At 38.8% G+C, this 27,891-nt stretch overlaps 1 protein-coding gene across 10 annotated transcripts in view; it reads left to right on the top strand.

Annotated features, from left to right (window-relative positions):
* LOC106876343 (uncharacterized) overlaps positions 1-13,421 on the top strand; it is a 390,872-nt gene extending 377,451 nt beyond the window's left edge. For all 10 annotated transcript variants that reach the window (XM_052968980.2, XM_052968976.2, XM_089353611.1 and 7 more), the window contains 2 exons: positions 1,470-1,561; positions 11,053-13,421. In XM_052968980.2, the coding sequence (XP_052824940.1) occupies positions 1,470-1,530 (61 nt within the window). In that variant the 3' untranslated portion in view covers positions 1,531-1,561; positions 11,053-13,421. The remainder of the gene's footprint in view (positions 1-1,469; positions 1,562-11,052) is intronic.
* Positions 13,422-27,891: the final 14,470 nt, after the last annotated feature.

Below are 27,891 nucleotides of genomic sequence, written 5' to 3'. Positions count from 1 at the left end.
ATAGAAGAGTTAGAAAACAGTTATATAAAATTACATAGCACTACAAGTGTTGTAAACTGGCTATATAAATCACTATATCTGAGTTAGAAAACAGTTATCTGAAACTAGATAACTCCACAAGTATTGTAAATGGTTATATAGAGTCAGAAAACAATTACACAAACTGGATAATTCTACAAGTGTTGTAACATTGTAATAGTTTGAAAACAGTTATTCAAGAGTAGATAACTCTACAAGCATTTTAAAATTCTTTGGAAAACAATTATATAAAACTGGATGACTCTAAAAATAGTTAAATAAATTAACTCTACACGAGTTACATTATAAAACTGAATCTCTCTAACAGTTCTAAAATAGTTGTAATAATATAACACTACAAAACATTATATATATATATATATATATATATATATATATACACCATATTTGATGACATGAGATAGAATTGTTTCCCCACAAAAATGCCTTAAAGAATCTCCCCAAGTCTTATATATGCAAAATTGAGTCTATATTACATGCTTCAGTACACTAAAACTTTTTTCCTCTGATGAAATTGGAGCACATCTAATGAGCCTGTGCATCTTTTGTGTCATCAAATACAGCACACACACACACACACACACACACACACACACACACACACACACATATATATATATATATATATATATATATATATATATATATATATATATATATATATATATATATATGTATATATATATATCATACACGCACACAGTAGAACCCCAGTTTATGAATGCCTCTCATCACGAACAAATTAGTTTATAAACAATTTTTCGAACACAAAATGTCCCACGTGATGGATTTTGTCTTGAGTAACAAACACACAAGCTGGCAACAATGGTTGGTGAGAAGCTGGAAGTGTCAGCACAAAAGCATCAGTTGTTGTCTAGCTTTCAATCAGTGCTCGTCCCTGCTCAAATTCACTGTCCCTTCTCTTGAATTTTCTAAAGGAGAAATAGTTTCCATTTACAAACACCTTGGATGATGAATGGCCCTCAAGAATGGATTAAATTTGTAAACCAAGGTTCTACTCTGTGTAATATATATATATATATATATATATATATATACAGGGTGGCCCAAAAGTAGGTTTACAGTTATTCAACTATCTCTTTCGCATTCATATATTAACAGTTTAGATCTTAATTATAAGAAAATATGAAACCATTATTCTATGCTAATTTAGTTAATTGTAAGATAGAAATTTAAATGTAATAAAATCTTTTAAAACAAATTTAAAGTGCCTACGTGATAACTGTAAACCTAACTTTTGGCCACCCTGTGTATATATATATATATATATATGCATATATATGTGTGTGTACATAATGTATATACACACTTACTAACCAGAAAACCTCTCTTTGTCTGGTACTGTTCAAGCCACACTGATCTTTACCCTCTCTCTCTCTCTTTCTCTCTCTTTCCTTCTCTTTCTATAGTAGTGTCCTGTCTGCACCCTACAGAATGATCCAGCGGTTAAAGAAAGATTCCAACTTCTGATATGGAATAAGTAAAAGATTATAAGAGTCCAGTAAGTCTTACATAGAACTGTCTAATATCTTCACACTTCTGCACTCCATCACATCACACTGCCCATTGCGTTGGGCATGGTAAGGTCGACGCTCTGGCAGTCATCTTGGCACTGCTTATTTGGCATCATTGATTCAATACTGACTATTTTGACATTTCTCTTTTTAAAGTTTCTCCTGTTTTATTGTTTCTTATTTCCTCTCTCTCCTCTCTTTCTCTCTCCCTCTCTTTCTCTCCCCCCCTCTCTCTATATATGTGTGGCCATATTTCTCTTTGTGCATCTGATGAGAGGCACAGTGTTTGTCATCTGTGTTCTATTAATGAATTGTTATCTTGTTCCCTCTCTCTCTCACTTCTCTTGCTCTCTCTCTCTCTCTCTCTCTCTCTCTTCTCTTGCTCTCTCTCACTTCTCTCTCTCTCTCTCACTTCTCTCTCTCTCTTCTCTTTCTCTCTTTGTCTCACTTTTTCTCTCCCCTCTTGTTCTTTCGCTCTGTCTCTCTCTCTTTCCCTCTCCTCTCCTGCTCTCTCTGTCTCTCACTTTCTCTCTCCCCTCTCACCCTCTCCTTCCTCTCTCCCACTTCTCTCCTCCTTCCTCTCTCCCACTTCTCTCCTCCTTCCTCTCTCCCTCTTCTCTCGTCCTTCCCCTTTCCCTCTTCCCCTCTCTCCCTCTCCTTCCTCTCTCTCTCCCTCTTCTCATTCCCCCCTCTCTCCATCTCTCTCCCTCGTCTCTCCCTCTCTTACCCCCTCTCTCTCTCCCTCTCTTACCCCCTCTCTCTCTCCCTCTCTTACCCCCTCTCTCTCTCCTCCCCTTCTCTCCCTCTCTTTATGTGTTTGAACATATTTCTCTTTATGCACATGAGGAGAGGGAAAGTGTTTATATCAATAAATAAATTGTTATCTCTCTCTCTCTCTCTCTCTCTCTCTCTCTCTTCATATGTGTAAGCATCTAGTTATGCTGGTATGTATAATGTCCTTCTGTATGTATATATTCTGTACATATGCATGTACACACATGTGTGCACATACATGTGCTTACCTGCAATCTCCAAAAAAAGGTCTGCCACCAAACTAAGCTCTATGCCCAGTCAGCCATGCTGAACTATGAGCACCCAAAAAGCTGTGCCCAGTTGTCTCATTCTGCGGTAAAGCAAGACAAAAAAAAAAAAAAATGTCCCCTGCACACCCACTACAATAAATGTTCTGATGGTAAATATTGTTATTTTTATCATTTCTGTTTCTTTTCATCTGCACCAAATTCAGCTCATTTGCATCTTTTATATGTGTGGTTGGAGTGGGTGGGCATGTTTGGATATTTTGTTTTTCTTTTTGTCTTATTAGATGATGGTTCTTATTTTTCTTTTGTTGGTGGTGTGGTGTTTTATATGTAAACTTTTTTCTAATTATATGAATGCATGGATGTGTGTGTGTGTGTGTGTGTAATGAGCAGGTTGCCTGCGTATTTCAATTAACTTTCAATGTAATCAAGGCATTGTTGGAGGATGAGAGTAATAAAATATTTGTAACGAGATATCATGGTGTGTGTGTGTGTGTGTATGTGTAATTTCATTGTATATATGCATTATTTATATCTGTAACTTTATATATTGATGTATGTCATATACATAATTGATTACTTGAGATTTTTGATTTAAATACAAGCACTTCAGTATGGGTGATCTCAGGTGTATTGTCATAAAAAAGCATAAAACTTTTTCCACATGTTTCACACACACATATATATATATACCTGTGTATATATATATATGTGTGTGTGTGTGTGTGTGTGCTTGTGTGTTTGTATGCATGATAATTTTCTTTTCTCCTGTACTGTTACTTGTATTGCTTTGTCAAGCTCAGTTTTGTTTTGTTCAGTTCAGTTCAATTTATTGACATTGTATGAAGTGAACTACAGCAAACTTGCTGTCTGCCAACCCACCTCATGTTTCAGTAATGTTAACAAATTATGCAGCAATAATTATGACATAGTATACCACAGTAATTATAGTATAATTTATAGAAATAACTATTACATATTTTACAATATAAATGGTTTTTTTTTAAAGAAGACTTTCAAACAATGCAAATGAGAAGTTTGGCAAAATACGTGAGATGATGTCAATTAAGCATGATGTATCATTTTATCAAATGCATGATGTTGTATCACTTTGCATAGGTTGTTTAATTATAGCAGATTTATAATATACAACAGTAATTGGAACATCTGCAGCAATAACAATCATAACATTATGTCAATAACTGTAACATATTGTACAAAACTATTCAAAATATATCCAACAATAATTATAATGTTATATATGATCATATGTTATAATTATTGTATATCATTATACTGTGTTGTAATTATAACTATAACATTATATAGCAGTAATTACAATATACTATAGTAATGATTATAACATTTAAAAGTAATAAAATAACATCTGAAATATATTTTATGATAATGATTATACTATATGCAATAATAGTTAAAATATGTACAACAATATTTAATAGCACAGAACAAATATCTTTAGAAACTTTGTTCATATAACACCAATTTATTAACTAGTGCTGATATCATATGCCAATATTCATGGTTGTATGCTTACGTACGCACAAGCTCATACATGCATATACATAAATGCATGCATATACATACATGCATGCATACATTCATAAATAGATATGTAATAATACAGTCTATCATAGATAATACAAAATTCAAATTCAAAGTTTTATGTTCAGATTATGTTAAACAATCATCAGATGAAAAGTAATACCTGTTCTTTAAATGTCTAATATACATAAGGTTTGTTATTAAGCAAAGTTTTCAGTATTGCATTCTGGATTGAAAATTTATATGGGAAAAGTTATATAATGAGTAAATTAACAAGGAAAAAACATCGATCAGACAAGACTGGCTGGTGTAAATCAAGGTAGTTACCTTACTGAAAAACTAGCCTGGTGTAGGGGAGACAATCAGAAAAAAGTAGGCATAAAAGCTCGTTCTATTTCTAATCCTATAAGAGGGGCAGAAGAAACAATATTCCAAGAAATTGAGAAATTTATGTTGTCTCTTTTAACTTGCCATTCCTTTTGGGATAAACTTGTACTACTTCCTTTCTGAGGATCATTAAAAGATGATTTATGATTATTCAAACGTAATTTAAGAGGGGGTCTGCATGCAATCAATATAATGAAACCTAGAGAGATCATGTGTTGTGATAGTATTTAAGTGTTGTTTGGATAGTTAGAAAATGGGGTAGTTAGACATTTAAGTATTGCTTGGGTAGTTACAAAATGGGGGACTTGGGTAATATATCTAATGAAAGGTGGAAATTTAAACGAGAATGAATGTGGAAAGCTGAAGAGTAAAAATTAAGAAGTATATTGTTATAAAGTATAGTAATATCAGAAGTGCCTATTGAACATGAGGAAGGGAAACAGAGAGAGTGTGAATCTGCCTAGTAAATGGTTAAGTATTGATCCATTCAATTACATGGTTGTGTAATCTTCCAGTATTTCAGCAGGTGATTGTTGAAGTAATGAGATTTGGTGAAAACTTCTGATCTCTCAAATACTCTGCAGATTTACTAAGGTTTTTGAGTATAATGCTCTTGTTAGTTATGCTTAAAGTTTCTGCTTACTTAAAGTATCAGAGTCCTCATGTTCATTTGAAGTCTGTGTATGATCATTTGACAATGCAAAGATATGTAATATTGTTGATGTGTATCCTACTGCAATCGATAAGAAATTTGTTGCAATAGTTATTTGCTCATTTAGAGAATGTGGATTGGCTGTATCCCAGCCTACCAAAGGAGATACATTTAGAAAGAAAATCCTTATTGCCAAATTCAATAATTTTGCCCTAAAGATTACCAAAAGAACTATTATCACAAACCTGTGTATCATAAACTTCTTAGATGATATATTCAACAACAGACAAATACAACCCTAATAGTAAACCTAATGAACTGTGATGTAGTAAAGAATGAATCTGTATATTTATATGGATTCATGCTTTGCATCCACTGAATTTTAAAACCTAATTAATAATATCAGTAGAAGAATCTCTAACCTACCATTTAAAAGGGACTTTGGTAATGCAATCCTCTACCACAAGAAAGCTTCAGAAAGTGGTGGATTCAAAAATAAGATACCTAACCCCACCTCTAAATATCTGTGTTTGATCTCTTTACTGATAATAATTAAGGATTGCCAATTAATCACTATTTGTAAATGGAAAGAGTTGAAAGAAATTCCACCAAGTATATTGTCTAGTGTGGCAATAACTTTGCCAGTATATAGCTTAATAATAATAGTAATAATAACAACATTTGTTTCAAAGTTTCGCACAAGGCCAGCAAGCCTGGTTGAGATGGAGTTAGTCACTACTATTGATCCTAGTACTTGAGTGGCTCTTTATTTTACCAGCCCTGAAAGGATCGACAGTAAAGTTGAACTCATTAGGATTTTTTAGCGCAATATATATATATATATATATATATATATATTTAAAGGAAATAATTAATAAATTTTTCCCTTATGAGGTTTTTCACGCTAACTATTTGATAAATTCTTATAAAGATTTTATCCTGTTTTTAAATTGTGTGTATGTGTATATATATATATATATATATATATATATATATATATATATATATATATATATATATATATATATATATATATATACAGGGTGTGCAAAAAGTCTCTCTGCAGTGAATTTGTTTCATCCTCCACATCACCATGGCGCTATTTCAAGAGGTTCTCGGTCAATGGATTGTTTCAAAGGGACTTTGGCCACCAAGGTTACCTGATTTAACACCACCAAGCTTTTTTTTCTGGGGAGCAAGTAAATGATCAGTGTACAAGAATTTCAAGTAATTCTTATACAATTATTAAGAATTTAAAGAAATTTAGTAAAATAATTAATTTTGTCATTAAATTAGGTGTTTGGAAACATAGCTTCACAAAAGGTTCTTGCAGGAAATTACAATAGTTTCAATTTAGCTTTGAGCAACTTAAATTGAATGATTTTGTGTAAATAGCACCCTGGTTGGTACATAAACATGAGGATTGTGATGTTAGATGATTAGGAAGTAAGAGGAAATAGTCAGTTGGGATGCTGGGGTATAATTTTTTTTTGTTCTGTTGCTTTTTTTTTTTTAAATGGTTCCAGCTAGGAATGGGAAGTGGGTCACAGACTAAAGCAATGGGAGATTAGCATCTAAATAAATCCATAATTCTTTGTAGAATGTTACATAAAGAAATATATGAATTAATAAACATATAAATACATAATACATAATGATAACAATATATATATATATATATATATATATATATATATATAATAGGCACATGTATATAAATATATAAATACAGAAAAAATACGTAAGTGAATCAATGAACAAATAAAGAGAAAAATCGACCATTTAACAGGCTGGATGTGTGGCCAACTGTTGGCATGGCTCATTGGAGCTCTGCCAGCTTCCTGTCATACCACTGGATGCTTTGGATGGTATCAGAACTGATGGTGAAGCTTGGGCCTTCAGTAAAATTAAAAACAAAAACAAAAACAAAAAAATCAAAGTAAAATAGCAAAAGCTCTAGTAATGGAATGAATCAATGAGATCAGAGATATAACTGAGTTACCTCTACCACCCTGACCCTGTATGTACTTTGATCAATATCTGTGAGTATGTGCTGTTGTATCTGGGTATGTTTATGGTTTTGTGTGTTTATTCATAGATATGAACATGCTTCTACATCACTTGGTCTTTTGATGGGTTTTTTTTTTTCCAATCAATTGATCCCATAGTTGACAAGTGGTGCTAATATATCAACAGAAATAAGGTGTGTATGTGTTGACATGCTGTGTGTGTGTGTGTAGGCACATGGCTCAGTGGTTAGGATGTTACACTCATGATTGCAAGATTGTGATTTCTATTCCTGAACAGGGCAATATGTTGTAATTCTTGAGTAAAACACTTCAGTTCATGTTGCACCAGTCCACTCAGCTGGCAAAAGTAAGTAACTCTCTGATAGATAAGCCTCTTGTCCAATGGGGAGAATATATTCACCAGAGAACCCAGGAAACTGGCTCTATGCTCCTTGCAGAGTAATGTGGTATAACCATCCATGTGTGTGTCTGTCTGCTTTTGCTTGTTTAAATAGCTAGCTTACCAACCACATGGTTCAGGGTTCAGTCCCACTGCATGGCACCTTGGGCAAGTGTCTTCTACTATAGCCTCAGGCTGACCAAAGCCTTGTGCGTGGATTTGGTAGACAGAAACTGAAAGAAGCCCTTTGTGTATGTATATGTGTGTGTGTGTCTGTGTCCTGACCATCACCTGACAACCAATGTTGGTGTGTTTAAGTCCCTGGCAAAAGAGACCAATAGTATAAGTACTAGGCTTACAAAGAATATGTCCTGGGGTCGATGTGTTTGACTAAAGGTGGTGCTACAGCTTGGCCGCAGTCAAATGACTGAAATAAATAAAAGAATACGTGTTTAATGATGTGTTAGTGTATGCTTGTTTATACTTATGTGCAGATAGATACACACATGTGCTGTGCTGTGGAACAAGAGTGGTTTATCATCTTGGATGCATTCCTTCCTGTATTACAAAATTCATCTCTTGTCAAGTATTCACCTCTTGTCCCACTACATCTATCTATTATTTGGAGTACGGTGAATATCTTTTTATTCCACAAGATTCATTGATCATTCAGGATGCAGTGGACACTCACCTCTCCTTTAAATTCTTCTATTGTGTTTAGTAGTTTAGTAGTAACTGACTTAATCCCTTTGTCTCTCCTTGTTTGTCCTCTCTATGTTTAGTGCCTTGTAGGCAATAAAGAAATAAGAAACTTGGAATACTCAGCCAAGTAGTTCCCAAGCCAAATCTGCATAGCACAACTCTAAAGTATTAAATTACTAGTACAGTCCATTGTTTCCAAATGGTTTCCATCAACCCAGTTTCACTCACAAAGGGTTGACCCAAAATTATGGTAAAAATACTTGCCCAAGATACCATACAGTGGTATTGAACCCTCAACCACAATGATTGTGGTGCAAACTTCATAACCACTCAGCTGGCTTGCATCCTCCCTGTCTTCTTTGAGTGATGTCAAATTCAAGAAGTGCTTTTAATAATTCCTGATAGTTTTTTCATGTGTTTGTATGTTTGTCTGTGTGCATCCTTTTCTAGTTCCCAAGTCAGAGTAAGATTAGGAGCAGGGAAGGAGCCATATCCCATTAGGTCTGCAGCCCATCCCATGTTGATGGGATTATTACGATTGAAGGCCCAATATGAATATCTGTAGAGAATATATGTATGAGCTGGCAGTATTGGAGCCGAGGTGTCTGGTCTGAGTGCTTGCAACAAAATGAACTGTGTTAATGCTTTCATAAATATATTCCAAATGAAATATAGTGGCCAAGTGTTTTAATTAAAATAATCAAGAATTTTTATAGATTTTGTTAAAAATCATTAATATTTTCATTATTTAGTTTACTACGAGGCGGTATGCTGGGAGAATTGTTACCATGCCAGACAAAATGCTCGGCAACATTTTTTTCTGGTTCTTTACATCCTGAGTTCAAATGTCACTGAGGTCAACTTTGCCTGTTGTCTTTTCAGGGCTCAATTCACTAGGTACTAGTTGAGTATTGGGGGTTATGTAATCGACTGACTTCCTTCCCCTAAAATTGCTGGCCTTGTGGTGCCAGAATTTGGAACCAACAGTGGAGTGTTGTAGTTTTAATCATGATACACAAGTAGAATAGCAAATAATGACAACAGAGTGCTTCTTACAAGGGAAACTTTAGTAACCCTTATACTAGGTTGAAGAATAAGTAGGTGCGCTGTGTTAAAATAATTGACTGAATGAACACACACACCATAAAAATATAAGGAAAAGCATTATTTTAACACAGCACACAAACTTTTTCCTCAACCTAATATATAGGCACAGGAGTGGTTGTGTGGTAAGTAGCTTTGTGTGTTTGTGTTTGTCCCCCAACATCACTTGACAACCGATGCTGTTGTGTTTATGTCCCCGTAACTTAGCAGTTCAGCAAAAGTGACTGATAGAATAAGTACTAGGCTTATAAAGAATAAGTCCTGGGGTTGATTTGCTCGACTAAAAGCGGTGCTCCAGCATGGTTGTAGTCAATTGACTGAAACAAATAATGAAAAGAATATGTCAGGCACAGAGGCCATTCACCTCTTATGATGGGCCCTTGTGCCTGAAATATATAATGTATGCCAGTATGGAAGGCAGACATTAAATAGTGATTATATTAAACTTTCCCTTTTCACATTGTAAGATCCCCTCCTTCTTCATTATTTAGTTATTTTACTGGCAGAATTGTTAATGCACCAAACAAAATGCTTAGAAGCATTTCATCTATTTTTGCATTCAGAGTTCAAATTCTGCTGAGATCAGTTTTGCCTTTCATCCTTTTGAAGTTGTTGAAATAAGTCCCAATTAAGACCGAGGTCAATGTAATTGACTACCCCCCCCCCCCCAACCAAATTTCTAACTCTGTGATAGTCGAAAAGATTCTTGTTATTATATGGCAGCAAGCTGGCAGAATTGTAAACACCCTGGACAAAACGCTTAGCAGCATTTCATTCATCATTACGTTCTGAGTTCAGACTATGCTAAGGTCGGCTTTGCCTTTCATCCTTTTGAAATCATTAAAATAAGTACCAGTTGAATCCTGAGGTCAATGTAATCTTCCCCTAAAATTTCAGGCCTTGTGCTTATACAGGAGAAATGATATTTTGTTATTTTACTTGAAACAGTTATTTTATCATATGAATATCAGAGAAAGTGCTTTCCAGTATTTGTTCCAACTCTTTACATCATAAGTTCAAACTGTGCCAGGATCAACTCTGCCTTTCATATTTTTCAAGATTCAATCAAATAAGACACAATTCAATTACTGGTGGGGTTGATGTAATTAATTGATCGTCCCCCTCCCATCAAAACTGCCAGCCTTGTTCCTTAATTAGAAACAATTATTTAATTTGTATTTGGAACATAACTAATGATTCTTAATTTGATGACCATCATCATTTAACGTCCGCCTTCCATGCTGGCATGGGTTGGACAGTTTGACAGGAACCAGCTAGGTAGAAGACTGCACCAGGCTACTGTGTCTGTTTTGGCATGGTTTTTACAGCTGGATGCCCTTCCAAATGCCAACCACTTCATAGAAATTTTTAGCATAAATATAAACATTTTAAAATTGAAAGGTTTCGTTGTCATAGAAGCAAGGGGTTAGTATTATAATGATTAATGCTATTCAAGGATCAGGTACATGATGGTGATCTTTGGGTGGTGCACTCATGTGGGTTTTTATGTGTGTGTGTGTGTGTTTGTGTGTGGCATGTTAATATGATATTGCTGTTGTTGTTACAGTAAATTTATATGTGGTTATTTGTTTGTTTGTTTTTTACTTTTTTTTTTTCCTAGATTGAGTCATCTGTAGAAAGTTGATGAAAAAAAAAGAAGGAAAAAAAGAGCATGAGAGAAAGAAAGGAAGGAAGAAAAGGGGACAATCTGTTAAAGGAACCAATAACAACAACAACAGCAACATCAATGAAAATTAAGGCAATGATGGAGGAGGAGATAGGGGGTTGGAGGAGGAGGTTCAGAAAGAAGGGAAAGATGGAAGGAAGGTCAGCTAGTGAAGAACAACAACAACAACACAACCAGCAATTATTTGAAAGGGGGGGGGGACAAAACGCACACAAAAATCAAAAGAAGACCAATCACCATAAACACTGCATAACTACCACTACCACCACCACTGCTGCTACTACTACTGCTTCTTCTGCAACCTCTACCTGCACAATTGCTTCTACACCACCACCACTACCACTGCCTCTACCATTTCACTGCGCCTTCTGCCACCACCACTGCTTCTACCCCCTACTATAACTACATGCACCACTACCACCACCAGCACCACTACCACCACCAGCACCACTTCCACCACCAGCACCACTACCACCACCAGCACCACTACTACTTCTACTATTACCACCACCACCACCACCACTACTACTACTTCTACTACTACCACCACCACTACTACTTCTACTACTACCACCACCACTGACAGTGGCAGCAGATGTAAGGAGTAAAAAACACAGGCAAAAGTTCTTTTTAACCCCCTCCTTCCTCTCTTCTATCTCTTACTGTCACTCACGTGCACTTACCTACGGACCTTTTTTTTGAGGAGGGCACTTTCCGTCTGCACCGCAACCCCATCACAGCTTTGTTCCTCACCTACCCTCACGGCCACCACCGTCACCAGCACCACGTCAGATGCTCTGCCTTACCTAATTTTTCCCCTCCGTCCACTCCTCCACTTCATCATCGTCCATTCCTTCCTGCCTCTTCATCGTGTCATCTGTTTTGTGTCCACCCTTCATCCCATTCGATCCGATCCATGCCCCCCCCCCCACCACCCTAACCCTAACCCACTCCCCCAACCTACTTCACTGTTGTTCACTGATGTCATCCGAGAAATCCTTCCACCACTATCATGCCTCCCTGAACCCTAGAGTAGAAGGAGGGTCGGTAGTGCATATGACCACTCCTTTCACTTCTAACTCAACCAATACCACCACCACCACCACCACCCCTAGCCACACCATCAGCACCATCAGCACTACTGACCACTGTTGCCTGTGCTGCCTGCATATAAACAACAACGACAACACCCAGGATTATCAGGACCTCCCTCCTATTGCACCATCCCTAAAACATCTGATACCACTATCATCACCACCATCAACAACATCAGCATCAACAACAATAACATGCAATGCTGCCTTGACCATTAATGCCACCAAAACAGCAACAACAACAACAAACCATGCTAATGTCACTTGTAACTGCAAGAACACCGCCAACACCAACATCACAGGCACCATCAACAACACCATCACCACCTCCAATAATAATACCACCACTAACAGTACTACTACCAACACCACCACCACCACCACCAACATCAACAATACCTAACACTACCACCGACGACAATGCCATACCACCACGACCAGTACTACTACCAACACCATCATCAACAATACCTAACACTACCACCGATGACAATGCCATACCACCACGACCAGTACTACTACCAACACCATCATCAACAATACCTAACACTACCACCACGACCAGTACTACTACCAACACCATCATCAACAATACCTAACACTACCACCGACGACAATGCCATACCACCATGACCAGTACTACTACCAACACCATCATCAACAATACCTAACACTACCACCGATGACAATGCCATACCACCACGACCAGTACTACTACCACCACCATCATCAACAATACCTAACACTACTACCAACACCATCATCAACAATACCTAACACTACCACCGACGACAACGCCATACCACCACGACCGTACTACTACCAACACCACCAATGACCTCAACAGCAACACCGACAGTACCACTGTTCTTTTCTTTTCCCAAGGATGCTGCCCCTGGGTACCTTCAAGAAAACTGGGTGGAGAGGAGTGGTAGCTGCCTTGACATCAGAATCCTTCCTCTTCCTTCTGCTCCTCCTCCTCCTCCTCCTCTTCCTCCTACCAATTATTTTTCCTTCTTTCTGGAAGACACGGAACAGACTAACGACACAAATTTGATGATGAGGATGATGATAACAAAAATGATAATAACGATGTTAATAATAATAATAATAATAATAATAATAATGATGATGACGATAATGATAATATTAATAATAATTCTTTTTAACAACAACCGTGATAATGATGATGATGATGATGATGAAGAAGAAGAAGAAAGAAAAGATCAATCAAAAAAAAAATACCGACTACCACCACTACCGTCACCACTGCAACATACACTATCACCACACATGGATTAACTAAAATACATTATACAAGATCCTCCTCTACCTCCACCGCCTCTTCCTCCTCCTACTACTACTACTACAATCCCACCGACCCACCCACCCACCCACTGACCCCAACAGCTGCCTCCACATCCAAAGCAATGCAAATTTGGCAGAATGATAAACAAATTAATGAACAAAGGAACGAATAATAATAATAATAATAATTGACAAGACGTAAAAATTCGGATCGGTGATGGTTGTAGTGGAGAATGGAGAGCAAAAGCTTATTCCGCTATCTATCTATCTTTCTCTTCCTGCATTCTTTATTTCTCTCTCTGTCTTTGTCTTTCTCTCTTCCTCTCTCACACATCTTTATCTCTTTTCCTCTCTTATGACTCTCTCTCTCTCTCTCTTTCTCTCTCTCTCTCTCTCTCTCTCTCTCTCTGATGTTTTCTTTGCTCTCCTTTCAATCTGACTGTCTCTGTTTGTCTCTCTCTCTCTTTCTCTCTCTCTCTCTCTCTCCTACCTTTTCTCTCATCCCTTTTCTAATTATTCTCTCCATTCCCCGCTACCACCAGCACCATCATCCTCCTCTGCCCACGTATGCCCCCCCTTCCCCCTCCTGCCAATCTGACCATCCAATCAATAAATTAAAAAGATCTCCCACCCCAACCACCACCACCACGACCACCACTACCAAAAAAAAAAAAGGCAAGTTCTCTGTTAAAACCTAAGACATCAAACAGAATCAAACACAACAATTACAAAAAAATAAACTTAATTAACAATTAACTAAGTAATAAAAAACAACAGCAAAAGCAACATATATGTGTAATCAAAAGAACTTTTTTTCTTTGCTTTGTCTTTTTTATTTTCACATTTTTTGTCTAAAACTTTGTTGTTTATTCCTTGTTGTTGTTGTTGTTGTTGCTGGCCCTGATCAAACAAATTCCATCCATGGTCGTCCAGCCTTTTTGTTTTTATTTTCAGGAATATCGTACATCAGATTGTATTATGCAGTCACCAACATGGCTATGTGGCTAAGAAGTTTGCTTTGGAATCATATGGTCTGGGATTCAGTCCCTCTGGATGTACTCTGTCGGCTGGTACCTTTCTCCATAGCAGCAGGTTGACCAGTAACATTTGGAATCATATGGTCTGGGATTCAGTCCCTCTGGATGGACACTGTCAGCTGGTACCTTCCTCCATAGCAGCAGGTTGACCAGTAACATTTGGAATCATATGGTCTGGGATTCGGTCCATCTGGATGGACACTGTCGGCTGGTACCTTCTTCCATAGCAGCAGGTTGACCAGTAACATTTGGAATCATATAGTCTGGGATTCGGTCCCTCTAGATGGACTCTGTCGGCTGGTACCTTCTTCCATAGCAGCAGGTTGACCAGTAACATTTGGAATCATATGGTCTGGGATTCGGTCCCTCTGGATGGACACTGTCGGCTGGTACCTTCTTCCATAGCAGCAGGTTAACCAGTGACATTTGGAATCATATGGTCTGAGATTCGGTCCCTCTGGATGGACACTGTCGGCTGGTACCTTCTTCCATAGCAGCAGGTTGACCAGTAACATTTGAGTAGAATTTGTTTGAAACTGGAAGAAGCTTGTCTTAAACACATCATCATCATTAAACATCCATGTTCCATTCTGACAGGAGTCAGACAGTTGGACACGATCCGATGGGCCCAAGGACGGCATCATGCTCAGTGTCTCTTTTTTTATGGGTTCTACGGCTGGAGACCCTCCCTAATGCCAGTCACTTTACAGTGGGCACTGGGTGCTTTTTTTCATGTCGCCAGCTCTAATAAAGTTGTCATGCAATTTGTGCAAAACTAAGAACCTTGGAGGAAGAGGGCAACTTTATGCTAGGGGATTAGGGTAAAATATGGGTGAGAAAAGGGGCCAGAACAGAACAGGTATCTTGCTGTAGAGGAGCTACATGACTACAGTAATCCTTCAACATATCGCGATCCACCTATCACGGTTTATTATTTAAGCTTACTTTGATTCCCCCTTGGTGTTGTTTTGCAATCACAATAAAATAAATATACACAAATTATAAAAATGATAAAAAAAAAAATTAGGCGCAGGAGTAGCTGTGTCGTAAGTAGCTTGCTTACCAACCACATGGTTCTGGGTTCAGTCCCACTGCATGGCACCTTGGGCAAGTGTCTTCTACTATAGCCTCGGGCCGACCAAAGCCTTGTGAGTGGATTTGGTAGACGGAAACTGAAAGAAGCCTGTCCTATATATGTATATATATATATATATATATATATATATATATATATATATATATAATGTTTGTGTGTCTGTGTTTGTCCCCCCCACCACCGCTTGATGCTGGTGTGTTTACGTTCCCATAACTTAGCGGCCGATAGAATAAGTACTACGCTTACAAAGAATAAATCCTGGGGTCGATTTGCTCGACTAAAGGTGGTGCTCCAGCATGGCCGCAGTCAAATGACTGAAACAAGTAAAAGAGTATACAGTACAGTGCTGTTTCTACTTCGTGGATTTTCACCTATCACAGGGAGGTTTTGGAATGTAACACCCATGACAGACAAGGGATTTCTATACTTGCCTTTTAGAAGATGGGAGTTATGGAGTGGAGCTCAGAGAGGGATGAGTAGGAGATGAGTAACAGTGCTTTACGGCAGAATAGTAATGATGAAACAGTTGACAGTAGAAGGATGATGTTGGGTAAGTTGCAGGAGTAGTTGAGAAAAAGAGGCAGGCATAGGGAATGAAGATGGTGGGGAAGGATAGTTGTCAGCTCAGTTGAGTGAAGTGGGATTAATGAAAATGTGGATGGAGAAAACAGTTTTAATGGATAAAGTGGGTGTAACAAGTAAAATGGTCCCAGGTGGTAAGAAAAGTCAGTGGTATCAAAGAAGAGCTGCAGCTGGGGAGGCAAAGGGTATCTTAGGAGTGACAGAGTGTCTATTCCTCTTGTCTTCACAGATCACTGCAAAAGCATATCTAGGTTGTTTGTTATTCAGTAGACTGGGGGTAATGATAACCTTGTTTAGAAACCGGTGAGGATTGATAATAAGATGGGCATCTGCTTATTGAAAATTCTGCTACAACAGAGTCTAAGCATGCATGGAAAAGTTAATGTTAAAATGATGATGTTCATGATGCTGATGAACATGACCTTTTCTTTAAAGTTGATCAGGTGTGGAGGGAGAATTTGGCTCCTATTTTTAAAGCTCAAGCAACAACATAATCTAACCTTTCTTTCTCTGCCCCTCTCTCTAGTTTCTTTTTCTAGATCTCCATGACTAGTTGAAGGAACAGATGAAGTTACCCTCAAACCAGAGACCTAGCATAAATGCTTGCAATAGAATGACCTCTACTAAAGATACCCAAATATCAGGTGGTGGTGTTTAACCAGACAATGGGCTAAGTCCACCACCTCAGAACTCAGAAAGCAAAGATCCAGAAGAAATACTTCATTTTCTTAACAATTCCATTAATCTGCTATGCTGGACTGGTCCTTTATTTTACTGACCCCAAGAGGATGATGGTCAAAGTTGACAATCCAAGTCTCCCTCAAATCACACTCTTCTGCTTTATTAAAGGACACATTGGATATTTTGGGTTTCAGTTCTTTGATAAATAATAGGATAGCCTTTGACTTGAGAAACCTTTGATCATAGACTACCACTGATGAAACCAATCAATGATGAAACATTCACTGATGAAGCCACACTTCTGTTTCATCTGTCAGTGGTTTCATCATTGAGTGTCTTCATCAGTGAGTGATTTCATCAGTAAATGGATTCATCAGCTGGTGTTTTCATCAGTAGATGGTTTCATCAGTGTGTGGTTTTGCCCATGGGTGGCTTTGTCAACAGGTGGTTTCAACAAGAGATTTTATTGGTGTGGGTTCATCTATCAATGGTGTAAAATTTAAAGGCAGACGCAATTCCAACCTGATGCAGGGTCATTTTTTCCATTCCTAACATAGGAGCTATCCTGCCTGCTGGCTCTTACAAGAGAGTGTATTTTTATTTTCATTAAATATTCTGCACCAGACACCCACCCTACACCACACCGTTGGTTGGTCCTTGATTACTCATTCACTTTACATTATGGAGACTTAAATAATTACCAGACTTTTAGTGGTGGTGGGTTGTAATTCAGAAAAGGTGTCAGCTTGGATTTCCATCTTTGGTTATGATCTTGTCCTTATTTTGGTGGCATATTTTAGGTTATGTAAGAAACTAAACTTCTGGTCCTCATCATTTAAAAAAAAAATGAAGAATTTACTAAGAGGAATTTAGTGAAGCATACTTTCCTGTGATTTAGAATTTAAAATATGGTGTACATAGCTTTGTGGTTAGGGTGTTGAACTCATGAAAGTAAGACTGGCTTCAATTCCTGGACCAGGTAACATGTGTTCTTGAGAAAAAGCACTACATTTTACATAGCTCCAATCCACTGAGCTGGTAAAAACGACAGACCGGTGTCCCGTCTGTGGAGAAATATATATGCCAGAGAAACCAGGAAACTGGTCGTATGTTCTTTACAGAGTAATGTGGGCTGGCACATAAGAGGTGTGATATTGAAAATGGTTTTGGTAGCTAGATGAAGCTAATTGAGTACCAATTTAAGAAGATCCCCTTAATGGGTTTGGTTGTTTCTAAATTGGTTTTTCAGGTTATAGTGATTAGCTTTAGAGAGTTCTCTTGAACAAGTAGACCTTTACCGAAGACTGGGATGATGTTAACCTATGAGGGGTAGTTGCTTCACCTGTAAGAAATAACAGTTACATCTCCCTCAAATTACACCTTACTATATTTTGAAATAAAATATATTGGATAATGTAGTCTGGGGTACATTATGTTTGAACAAAAAGATATGATGGCTTTGACTGGATTCCTTGAACTGAAAATGTTTTGATGCTGTAACCTACTTGCCCAAAATGCCAGTTATTCTGTATGTTTGAGTCACCCGATCAGCATTTAACTTGTATTCCTTGTGGTTATCTGTCCTTTTTTTTTTTTTTTGAATTAAAAAATGTTTTGTTTATACTTCCTTTTTCAGTTCATGGTCCTCTTAATGTTAAAGAATTCATAGGTTTCATCCTAGAATATCATTTAACCTAGGTCATATCACAACAATAAGTAATAGACCAGCTGACCAGTTTCATGCTGTTACAAAGTTTCATGTCACAATAATAGCTATTGTATCTGTATCATGTCACATCAAGTGGAGGCGCAATGGCCCAGTGGTTAGGGCAGCGGACTCGCGGTCATAAGATCGCGGTTTTGATTCCCAGACTGGGCGTTGTGAGTGTTTATTGAGCGAAAACACCTAAAGCTCCACGAGGCTCTGGCAGGGGATGGTAGCAAACCCTGCTGTACTCTTCCACCACAACTTTCTCTCTTACTTCCTGTTTCTGTTGTGCCTGTAATTCAAAGGGTCAGCCTTGTCATACTGTGTCATGATGAATATCCCTGAGAACTATGTTAAGGGTACACGTGTCTGTGGAGTGCTCAGCCACTTGCACGTTAATTTCATGAGCAAGCTGTTCCGTTGATCGGATCAACTGGAACCCTTGACGTCGTAAGCGACGGAGTGCCAACATGTCACATCAATAACTAACAGACCTGTATCATGTCACAGCACTCTTATCAGTACATGGATTCATTACTGGGTGCTGTCATGTCCCTATAGTGACATACTAGGGCCATATTATAGTGTTAACAAACATGCCTCTGCTGTGTCCATCTAGTAGATTTTACTCACGTGAAGGCATATGGCCTAGTGGTTAAACTGTCACACTCACAATCGCTAGATGGTGAATTTGATTCTCAGACTGGGCAGCATGTTGTGTTCTTAAGCAAGACCCTTCATTTCATGTTGCTCCAATCCCCCTCTCGGTCATGGGGGAACATTGGCCTGTTCATCTAGGTGGTGTCTCTTGAAGGGTAAAATGATGCAAGGTGACCAGCGCTATGTAACAGCATCTGATAGCCTGGCTGGTCACATGATATTTCACTCACAAGGCCTTGGTCAACCTGAAGCTGAGGTAGAAGCCACACGTCCAGTGTTGTACTGCTGTGGGATTGAACATGGAACAATGTGATTGAAAAGTGATTTGCTTAACCCCACTGTCCAGCCAGTATCTAAATGTTTGACCAATGTTATATTTTATTGACCCTCTCCCTTCTGAGGAGTGAACATTACTAGGATTTGGACTTAGTGAGTAAAAGTATAACTATTTACAGAAAAGCATTTTAGTCTGTCACTACTATTTCTCCTACACAATGTTCTTTAAGAATAATAATAGTTATAATAACAATGGTTTCAAATTTTGGCACAAGGCCAGGAATTTTGAGGGAGGGTGCTAGTCGATTACATCAACCCCAGTGTGCAACTGGTACTTAATTTATCGACCCCTGAAAGGATGAAAGGCAAAGTCGACCTCGGCGGAATTTGAACCCAGAACGTGCAGACAGACGAAATTTTAAGCCTTTTGCCTGGCGTGCTCACGTTTCTGCCAGCTCGCCACCTTTGATAATAATAATCCTTTCTGTTATAGGCACAAGGCCTGATTTTTTGGGGAGGAGAACAGTCGATCACATCGACCCCAGTACGCAACTGGTACTTAATTTATCGACCCCGAAAGGGTGAAAGGCAAAATCGACCTCTGCGAAATTTGAACTCAGAGCATAGTGGCGGACGAAATACTGCTAAGCATTTCGCCCGGCGTGCTAACCATTCTTTTCTACTCTAAGTACAAGGCCCGAAATTTTGTGGGAGGGAGCCAATCGATTAGATCGACCCCAGTACGCAACTGGTATAAATTTTATTGACCCCGAAAGGGAAAGTTGACCTACGCGGAATTTGAACTCAGAACATAAAAACAGACAAAATAGCGCCAAGCATTTCGCGCGGCGTGCTAACGTTTCTGCTAGCTCGCTGCCTTATATTTAATAATAATAATAATGATGATGATGATGATCAGAAGAAGAAGATATTTTCTAACACTGACACAAGTATGGAGGCTGCAGTCAATTGCCAATTATATAAACTGCAGTACTTGTCTGATGCTTATTTTATCGATCTTTTAACCTTAGCTGAAATGTCATCAGGTTCAGCCCTCCACTTTCAATATGAACTCTCACATTGTCGCTCACTTTCAAAATATTTCCCCATCAGCAATAAACTACAGTGGTAAGAAACTCTCAAAAGAGGTGGACAGTAGAAGGTCTTCAGAGAAGACTCCCCCCTCCCCCCGCCACTCCCCGACTCAAACAGCAGAGTACTAAGTGTATTTGCTTTTCTAGTAACGACATCGTTACTGTAAGTAGTGGCTGTCCTGAACTACAGCTTACACTTTGCAACAATGTACCCGGTTTTCATGTAAACAACTCCACACTCAGTAACCAGGCCATTAATATGCCGTCTAGTGGAGGCGCAATGGCCCAGTGGTTAGGGCAGCGGACTCGCAGTCATAGGATCGCGGTTTCGATTCCCAGACCGGGCGTTGTGAGTGTTTATTGAGCGAAAACACTTAAAGCTCCACGAGACTCCGGCAGGGGGATGGTGGCGAACCCTGCTGTACTCTTTCACCACAACTTTCTCTCCCTCTTACTTCCTGTTTCTGTTGTGTCTGTAACTCAAAGGGTCAGCCTTGTCACGCTGAATATCCCCCGAGAACTACGTTAAGGGTACACGTGTCTGTGGAGTGCTCAACCACTTGCACGTTAATTTCACGAGCAGGCTGTTCCGTTGATCGGATCAACTGGAAAGCGTGACACAGTGTGACAAGGCTGACCCTTTGAATTACAGGCACAATAGAAACAGGAAGTAAGAGTGAGAGAAAGTTGTGGTAGAAGAGTACAGCAGGGTTCGCCACCATCCCCTGCCGGAGCCTCGTGGAGCATTAGGTGTTTTCGCTCAATAAACACTCACAACGCCCGGTCTGGGAATCGAAACCGCGAGTCCGCTGCCCTAACCACTGGGCCATTGCGCCTCCCCATTGGAAGCTAAACAGCTAACAATTTGGATGTAGTCATACAGACATCGACTGCAGAATGTACCAATACTGCTCTATCTTGAAACTGTGCTAGAGTTCTGATCCCCAGCCTTCTCTGGGGTTTGTTTTTGAGATGATGTTATGAGTAACAAACCGTAAAGTGACTTGAAAATATATACGCGCACAAACACTCACATACAGATACGTACACCTGCTGGACCAAGGTCCACTGTAGGCACGCTTCTCCGTAGATAATTCAGATATGCAGCATGCACTGTATATTATGTAGATCTGCCCAGTTATACAAGTCAATGGGTCTCCTCAGCAGTCGTAGGGGATACACAGTACAGCTGTAGAAAAGGGGATAGACAGTACAGCTGTAGAAAAGGGTATAACCATAATCAATCTGTTAAAACTTTCCGGACGTTCTGCACTTAAAATCAGATGGTGTTCAGGCCAACGGAAGCAACCCAACATTGCCAATCTGTATATGTATGTTAATACATGTATACATAGGTGTATGTTTATATGTGTGTTGATATATATATATAATTTTTACTTACTTCAGTAATTGGATTGCGGGCATGGGCCATGCTGGAGTATCGCCTTGAAGCGTTTAGTTGAACGAACCGATCCCAGTTTTTAAGTCTGGTACATTTTCTATCGGTCTCTTTTGCAAAATCGCTAAATCACAGGGACATAAGCAAACCAGCACCGGTTGTCAAGCGATGATGGTGGACGAACATATATATATATATGTAAGAACGACCGTGCGAACCCAAAAAGGAGAAATGGTGACGAATGGAAAAACAGGACTCCTTTTATTTAAACGCGCCACACGGTCGAACACGAAATTTATATCAAAGATGATATATAAATATGTTATACTTCGATAACATAGTGATTTCGTAAATGGACAGTAAAGGAAGACGATAGAACACAACCGATTGAGATGAATAACAGAAATATTTATTGTAGTGTTAATCAATCTGTTAAAACTTTCCGGACGTTCTGCACATAAAATCAGATGGTGTTCAGGCCAACGGAAGCAACCCAATATTGTGCGTGAGTGTGAATGCGACATAATGAAAACATAATAAAGGACAGGCCGTCATGTAAATAGAATAGTGTGTATACAAAAGAGTGTGTGCACAAATGTATGTGAATGCGTGAGATACAGTAGATAGAAAGAGTCAGTAACACGTGTGAGCATTTGCCAGTTTGTTGAGTACACAATATGAAGAGTCTGTATGTAAGAAGTTGAGGCGTGTGTGTGGCAGTGCGATCACTCGTTGTGATGTTAGGGCTTCCATGCCGGGCCTGGTTCTTGTATACAGTTGTTCGTCGCAGGCTAGGTTCTTGTCTGTTATTTATCGTGGTGAAGGTGAATCACCAAACAGAATCGGAGAGAGATGTGCCGCGTTAGTTTGGTTAGTTGGTGTACGTAGAAATCATGTTGATGATATTGGCGACGTCGGTGGCGAATCTTGTAGTTCGTAGTGTCGTGTTGACTGGCGGTGATGATGCTGGTAGTAGTCGTAGAGTCATGTTGCTGCTGTGCTTGTAGTTGAACGAAGCTGTGCCTGTTGTCGCTGGCTGCTGCTGTGTGGTACACGGAACAGGTCCCTAAGAGATCTGAACCGAGACCTATTTTGCCGCTGAATTTAGGCTATTTAAAGCAAAATGGGGTCTCCAGAGAGGTATTAGAAAACACCATCACGTGACCTTATTAAGGGCTGTGATTGGTCAGTTTGCGTTCTGGCGGGAACGGTACGAAGCAGTTGCCGCTTCAAATAATAATCAGTCACGTGATGACAGGGAAAGATGTTTTCCACTACGCCCGAACTTGAATATATTCTTATTTCTTTACTGCCCACAAGGGGCTACACACAGGGGACAAACAAGGACAGACAAACAGATTAAGTCGGTTATATCGACTCCAATGCGTAACTGGTACTTATTTAATCGACCCCGAAAGGATGAAAGGCAAAGTCGACCTCGGCAGAATTTGAACTCAGAACGTAGCGGCAGACGAAATACCGCTAAGCATTTCGCGCGGCGTGCTAACATTTCTGCCAGCTCGCCGCCTTACTTTACTACCCACAAGAGGCTGAACACAGAGGGGACAAACAAGGACAGATAAAGGGATTAAGTCGATTATGTCAACTCCAGTGCGTAACTGCTACTTATTTTATCGACCTCGAAAAGATGAAAAGCAAAGTCGACCTCGGCGGAATTTGAACTCAAAACGTAGCGGCAGACGAAATACTGATAAACATTTCGCCCGGCGTGCTAACGATTCTGCCAGCTCGCTGCCTTAGCCACGCCTATATATCGATTGATTGATTTCGTACTGATCGTTTACATCATCATTACTCAGAGTTTCACATTATGTGCGATCCTTCAGATGATAATATGTCGCGCATATTCTGCATAGCAATGAGTGAATCGTCAACTTTGGTTCAAGAATAAATGTGCTCTGCTACATGTTCTGTGTACACATACGCGCGCGCTCACACACATACACACTCATGTATACGTATGTCTGTGTCTGCATGTAAGCAGAAAATAGCTTTCCTTTCAAACATCTATTAACGACTTCGAGTTTAGTCTTTTTTTTTTTATTAAGGACTTTTCATATTTTCTGATAAGCCGTTTACGTTTAGCTGAGAACAATAACATTCCTAAATCCGTTATTATTCTATTAACGTTTCTAGACTGCTTTGAACTCATCAACAAGATGAAAAAAATGATTATAATAGTATGATGCTTATCCATTTTGCAGTAGACTACGAAGGATTATGGGAAATGCTGTTATAACTGCTAGAATCGTCAACACCGGATTAATAATTTGTACAACAGTTAAGTCCTGAAAAGATTTCAAGGATTATTTCATATATTCTGTTTCCCTGAGTTGATTTTGTGTGTGTGTGTGTGTGTTTTCCTTTAAGTGTAACTTTTATAGGAAAGTGTTTAATTTATTTATAAAATTCTGTGTAAAATTATTGTGCTGTCAACTACATTTTTCTAACTAATTTTGTTTCATGCATTAATATCAGGCTGAGTAAAAAACAAACAACGTTTTGAGACATGAAATTCATTACAATATATTTCAGCAATGCGGGAATTTTATTCATCAAAGTAAGTACCATTATAGTCAACCACATTTTTGCCAACGAGTTAGAAATTTGTTTATTCCGATAACATAAAAATCTGGAGTTCTGGAACTGATGAACTCTTTGAACACATTTTCAGCATCGGTTTGATTCTTGAACTCCTCTCGCAGGAAAACATCTAGGTGCTTGAAAAAGTGGTAGTCGGTAGGGGAAAGGTCTGGGGAATAAGCTGGGTGGGAAAGAACTTCGTAGTCAAGTTCCTTCAACTTCTGTCGGGAACAATGATTGGCCCTCTTCTGTTGACTAATCTGGAACAGAGGAGTAGCAGTTTTTTGTTCATTTTAGCAATTTCATAGCACTATATTTCTGCAGTAATGGTTTTCCTGGGTTTTAAGAAGTTATAGTGGATGTGTCCAGCAGTATACCACCAAACAGTCACTGTAATCTTCTCTTTGAAGAGCTCGGGTTTAGGGAAGGTTTTCGGTGCTTCATTTTGGTCCAACCACTGCGAAGAACGTTTTTTTTTTATTATTGAACAGAATCCACTTTTCATTGCAAGTTACAATACTGTCGAGAAATGAATCGGTCTGGTTACGGAGAAGAAGCAACGTGCAAATTTCATATCTGCGTATTTTCTGATTTTCATTCAAGTCGTGTGGTACCCATTTGTCGAGCTTTTTTGATTTTCCGATCGCATGCAAATGGTTGCAGGCAGTTTTCCGGCTAACTTGAAGTTCTTTTGCCAGTTCTCGATTGGTTTTACATGGATCTTTCTTAATGACGGTCTTTAATTGACCATCATCGATGATAGATGGGCGTCTATTACGCTCACGATCTTTCTACAATAGAAACAGGAAGAAAGAGTGAGAGAAAGTTGTGGTGAAAGAGTACAGCAGGGTTCACCACCATCCCCTGTCGGAGCCTTGAGGAGCTTTAGGTGTTTTCGCTCAATAAACACTCACAACGCCCGGTCTGGGAATCAAAACCGCGATCTCACGACCGCGAGTCCGCTGCCCTAACCACTGGGCCATTGCGCCTCCACAGGAGCCACAATATATGGAAGCTTAAGGTTGACGAGTTATGAGAATCATTAGCCCACCGGTCAAAATACCTAGTAGCATTTCGTCCGTTTTTTTAAAGGTGGCGAGCTGACAGAATCGTTAGCGCGCTGGTCGAAATGCTTAGCGGTATTTCGTCTGTTGTTACGTTTTGAGTTCAAATTCCGCCGAGGTCGACTTTGCCGTTCAGGATCTATTTTAAAACGGGGGCCACATTTTTCATTAATGTTTTACGTAGTGTTTTTGGTACGGAAAGACTTTCAAACTTCGTATATTATCTATTTTGTGTTATAGAACAGAAAAATATTTTTGTATTCGAATTTATTTCATGTAAAAACTTGTCTTATTTCGATAATTTCAACCAACCACTGACAAGTATTCAGTTGTTTATATTTACTCCTTTGGCTGATTAAGCGATGTAAAGCGTATTTAATCTCCATACCTTCGTTTTATTTGCTTTTTTCATTTTAAATTTGCTTTAACCCTAACCCTAACCCTAACCCTAACCCTAGGGTTAGGGTTAGGGTTAGGGTTAATTGTTTCAGAATCGTTTGTTTATGTAGTCGGCACTTAATGTATATCGGCTGAATGGACGTCAGTGATTGGTTGAAATTACAGAAATACGACAACTTTAACATGGAATAACTTATGGATTTCTTTTTTTTTAAGAAGACTAAGAGAAAAAGATGTTTTATATGACACATTCTACCACTGTTCCAAGTTTTAAAGTGTTTCGTTAATGAAAAATGTGGCCCCCGTTTTAAAAAAGATCCGCCGTTCATCCTTTCGGGGTCGATAAATTAAGTACTAGTTACTCACTTGGGTCGATCTAATCGACTGGCACTCTCCCCTCAAATTTGTATATATATGCCTAGAGTAGAAAAGAATATATGGAAGCTTAACAGGACTAGCTTAGCTAGAGTGTTTGCCGCCCGAGGCGGCCCTTCCATTTGTGGCCCCTGCACCCCACATAAAAAAAACATGCTGTCTACAGCTGGCCCAAAAGTGGTGCCCTTTAAAAGTGCCGCCTGGAGCACTTCTTTTTAAGCCTGGTCGCCTGTGCCGAATCGCTAAGTTATAGGGACGTAAATACACCATCACCGGTTGTCAAGTAGTGGTGGGTGAGAAACAGAAACACACACATGTTCTAGTCTATATTAGTAAAATATTTGATTTTTAATCTTTTACTTGTTTCAGTCATTAAACTGCGGCCATGCTGGAGAAACCGCCACGGAGGGTTTTAATCGAACAGCTTGACCCTGGTACTTATGTTTTCCCGTTTCTTTTTAATCTAGTAATTCTGCTATCGGTCTCTTTTGCCGAACCATTAGGTTACGGGAACATGAAGAAAACAACACTGATTGTCAAATGGGAAGTGTATGAAAAACGAATACACACACACACAAGCAGCGTCCTTCCACACAGCTTCCGTTTCCGTCTACGAAATGCCCTCACATGGCATTGTTCAGCCTGGGGCTATAGGGATGGAGACTTGCTAAAGTGCCACGCTATAAAACTGATCTGAAATTACATGGTTGCAAAGTGAGCTTCTATAACCACGCAGCCATAAAAAGACAAATTCCTTAGCTCTCCACATTCCGCTCTCAGCTCTGATGAAAGTTTCGTTGCTGAATCTTGGCATAAACTTTCACCTCAATCAAAAATATTACAGTAACATTAAAAGATCGCACTTAAATTACTCTGTCTCTCTCTTTCTCTCGAGTCTTACTGATAAACCTGTCATAACAACTGACGTCAAAAAGGCAACAATTCATCGATACAAACAAAACAAAACCTTATTTAACACAAACCAGAAACTACCTCTCCATGAACTGACAATAATAAAGAGAAATATAATTTGAAAATATATGTGGAACGTGTTTGATGTTGTAGACAAAGACAAATGTACTTCAAAAATATTATTCTATTTTCCGACGTACATGTCGTACACGTATATAGTGTAAATATCTAGAGTAAACATTCAAAACTCATTATCTTTCCAAGTCCAGCTGCTTTTCACAGGGAAGTTTTGGTTCTTCAAAGTTGCCTTGGTGTAAAAGTCAACCTACCTCTTTGGCTGTAGATTTTGGTCTGAAAAATTCAACTTGTATGCCAGAAAATATTTCAAGTTAGAAAAGATATAGAATATTCAGCGTCTTGTAAATAAGTTGAGACAACTTTTACGAGGCATAAAACTGGTTATAAATACTAAAATAATGGTAGT

Source organism: Octopus bimaculoides, chromosome 6 (genome assembly GCF_046866305.1).
Source record: "Octopus bimaculoides isolate indiv1 chromosome 6, ASM4686630v1, whole genome shotgun sequence".
Taxonomy (NCBI): domain Eukaryota; kingdom Metazoa; phylum Mollusca; class Cephalopoda; order Octopoda; family Octopodidae; genus Octopus; species Octopus bimaculoides.
Note: the sequence above shows the minus strand (reverse complement) of the source record. Positions and strands in the feature narration are given on the sequence as shown.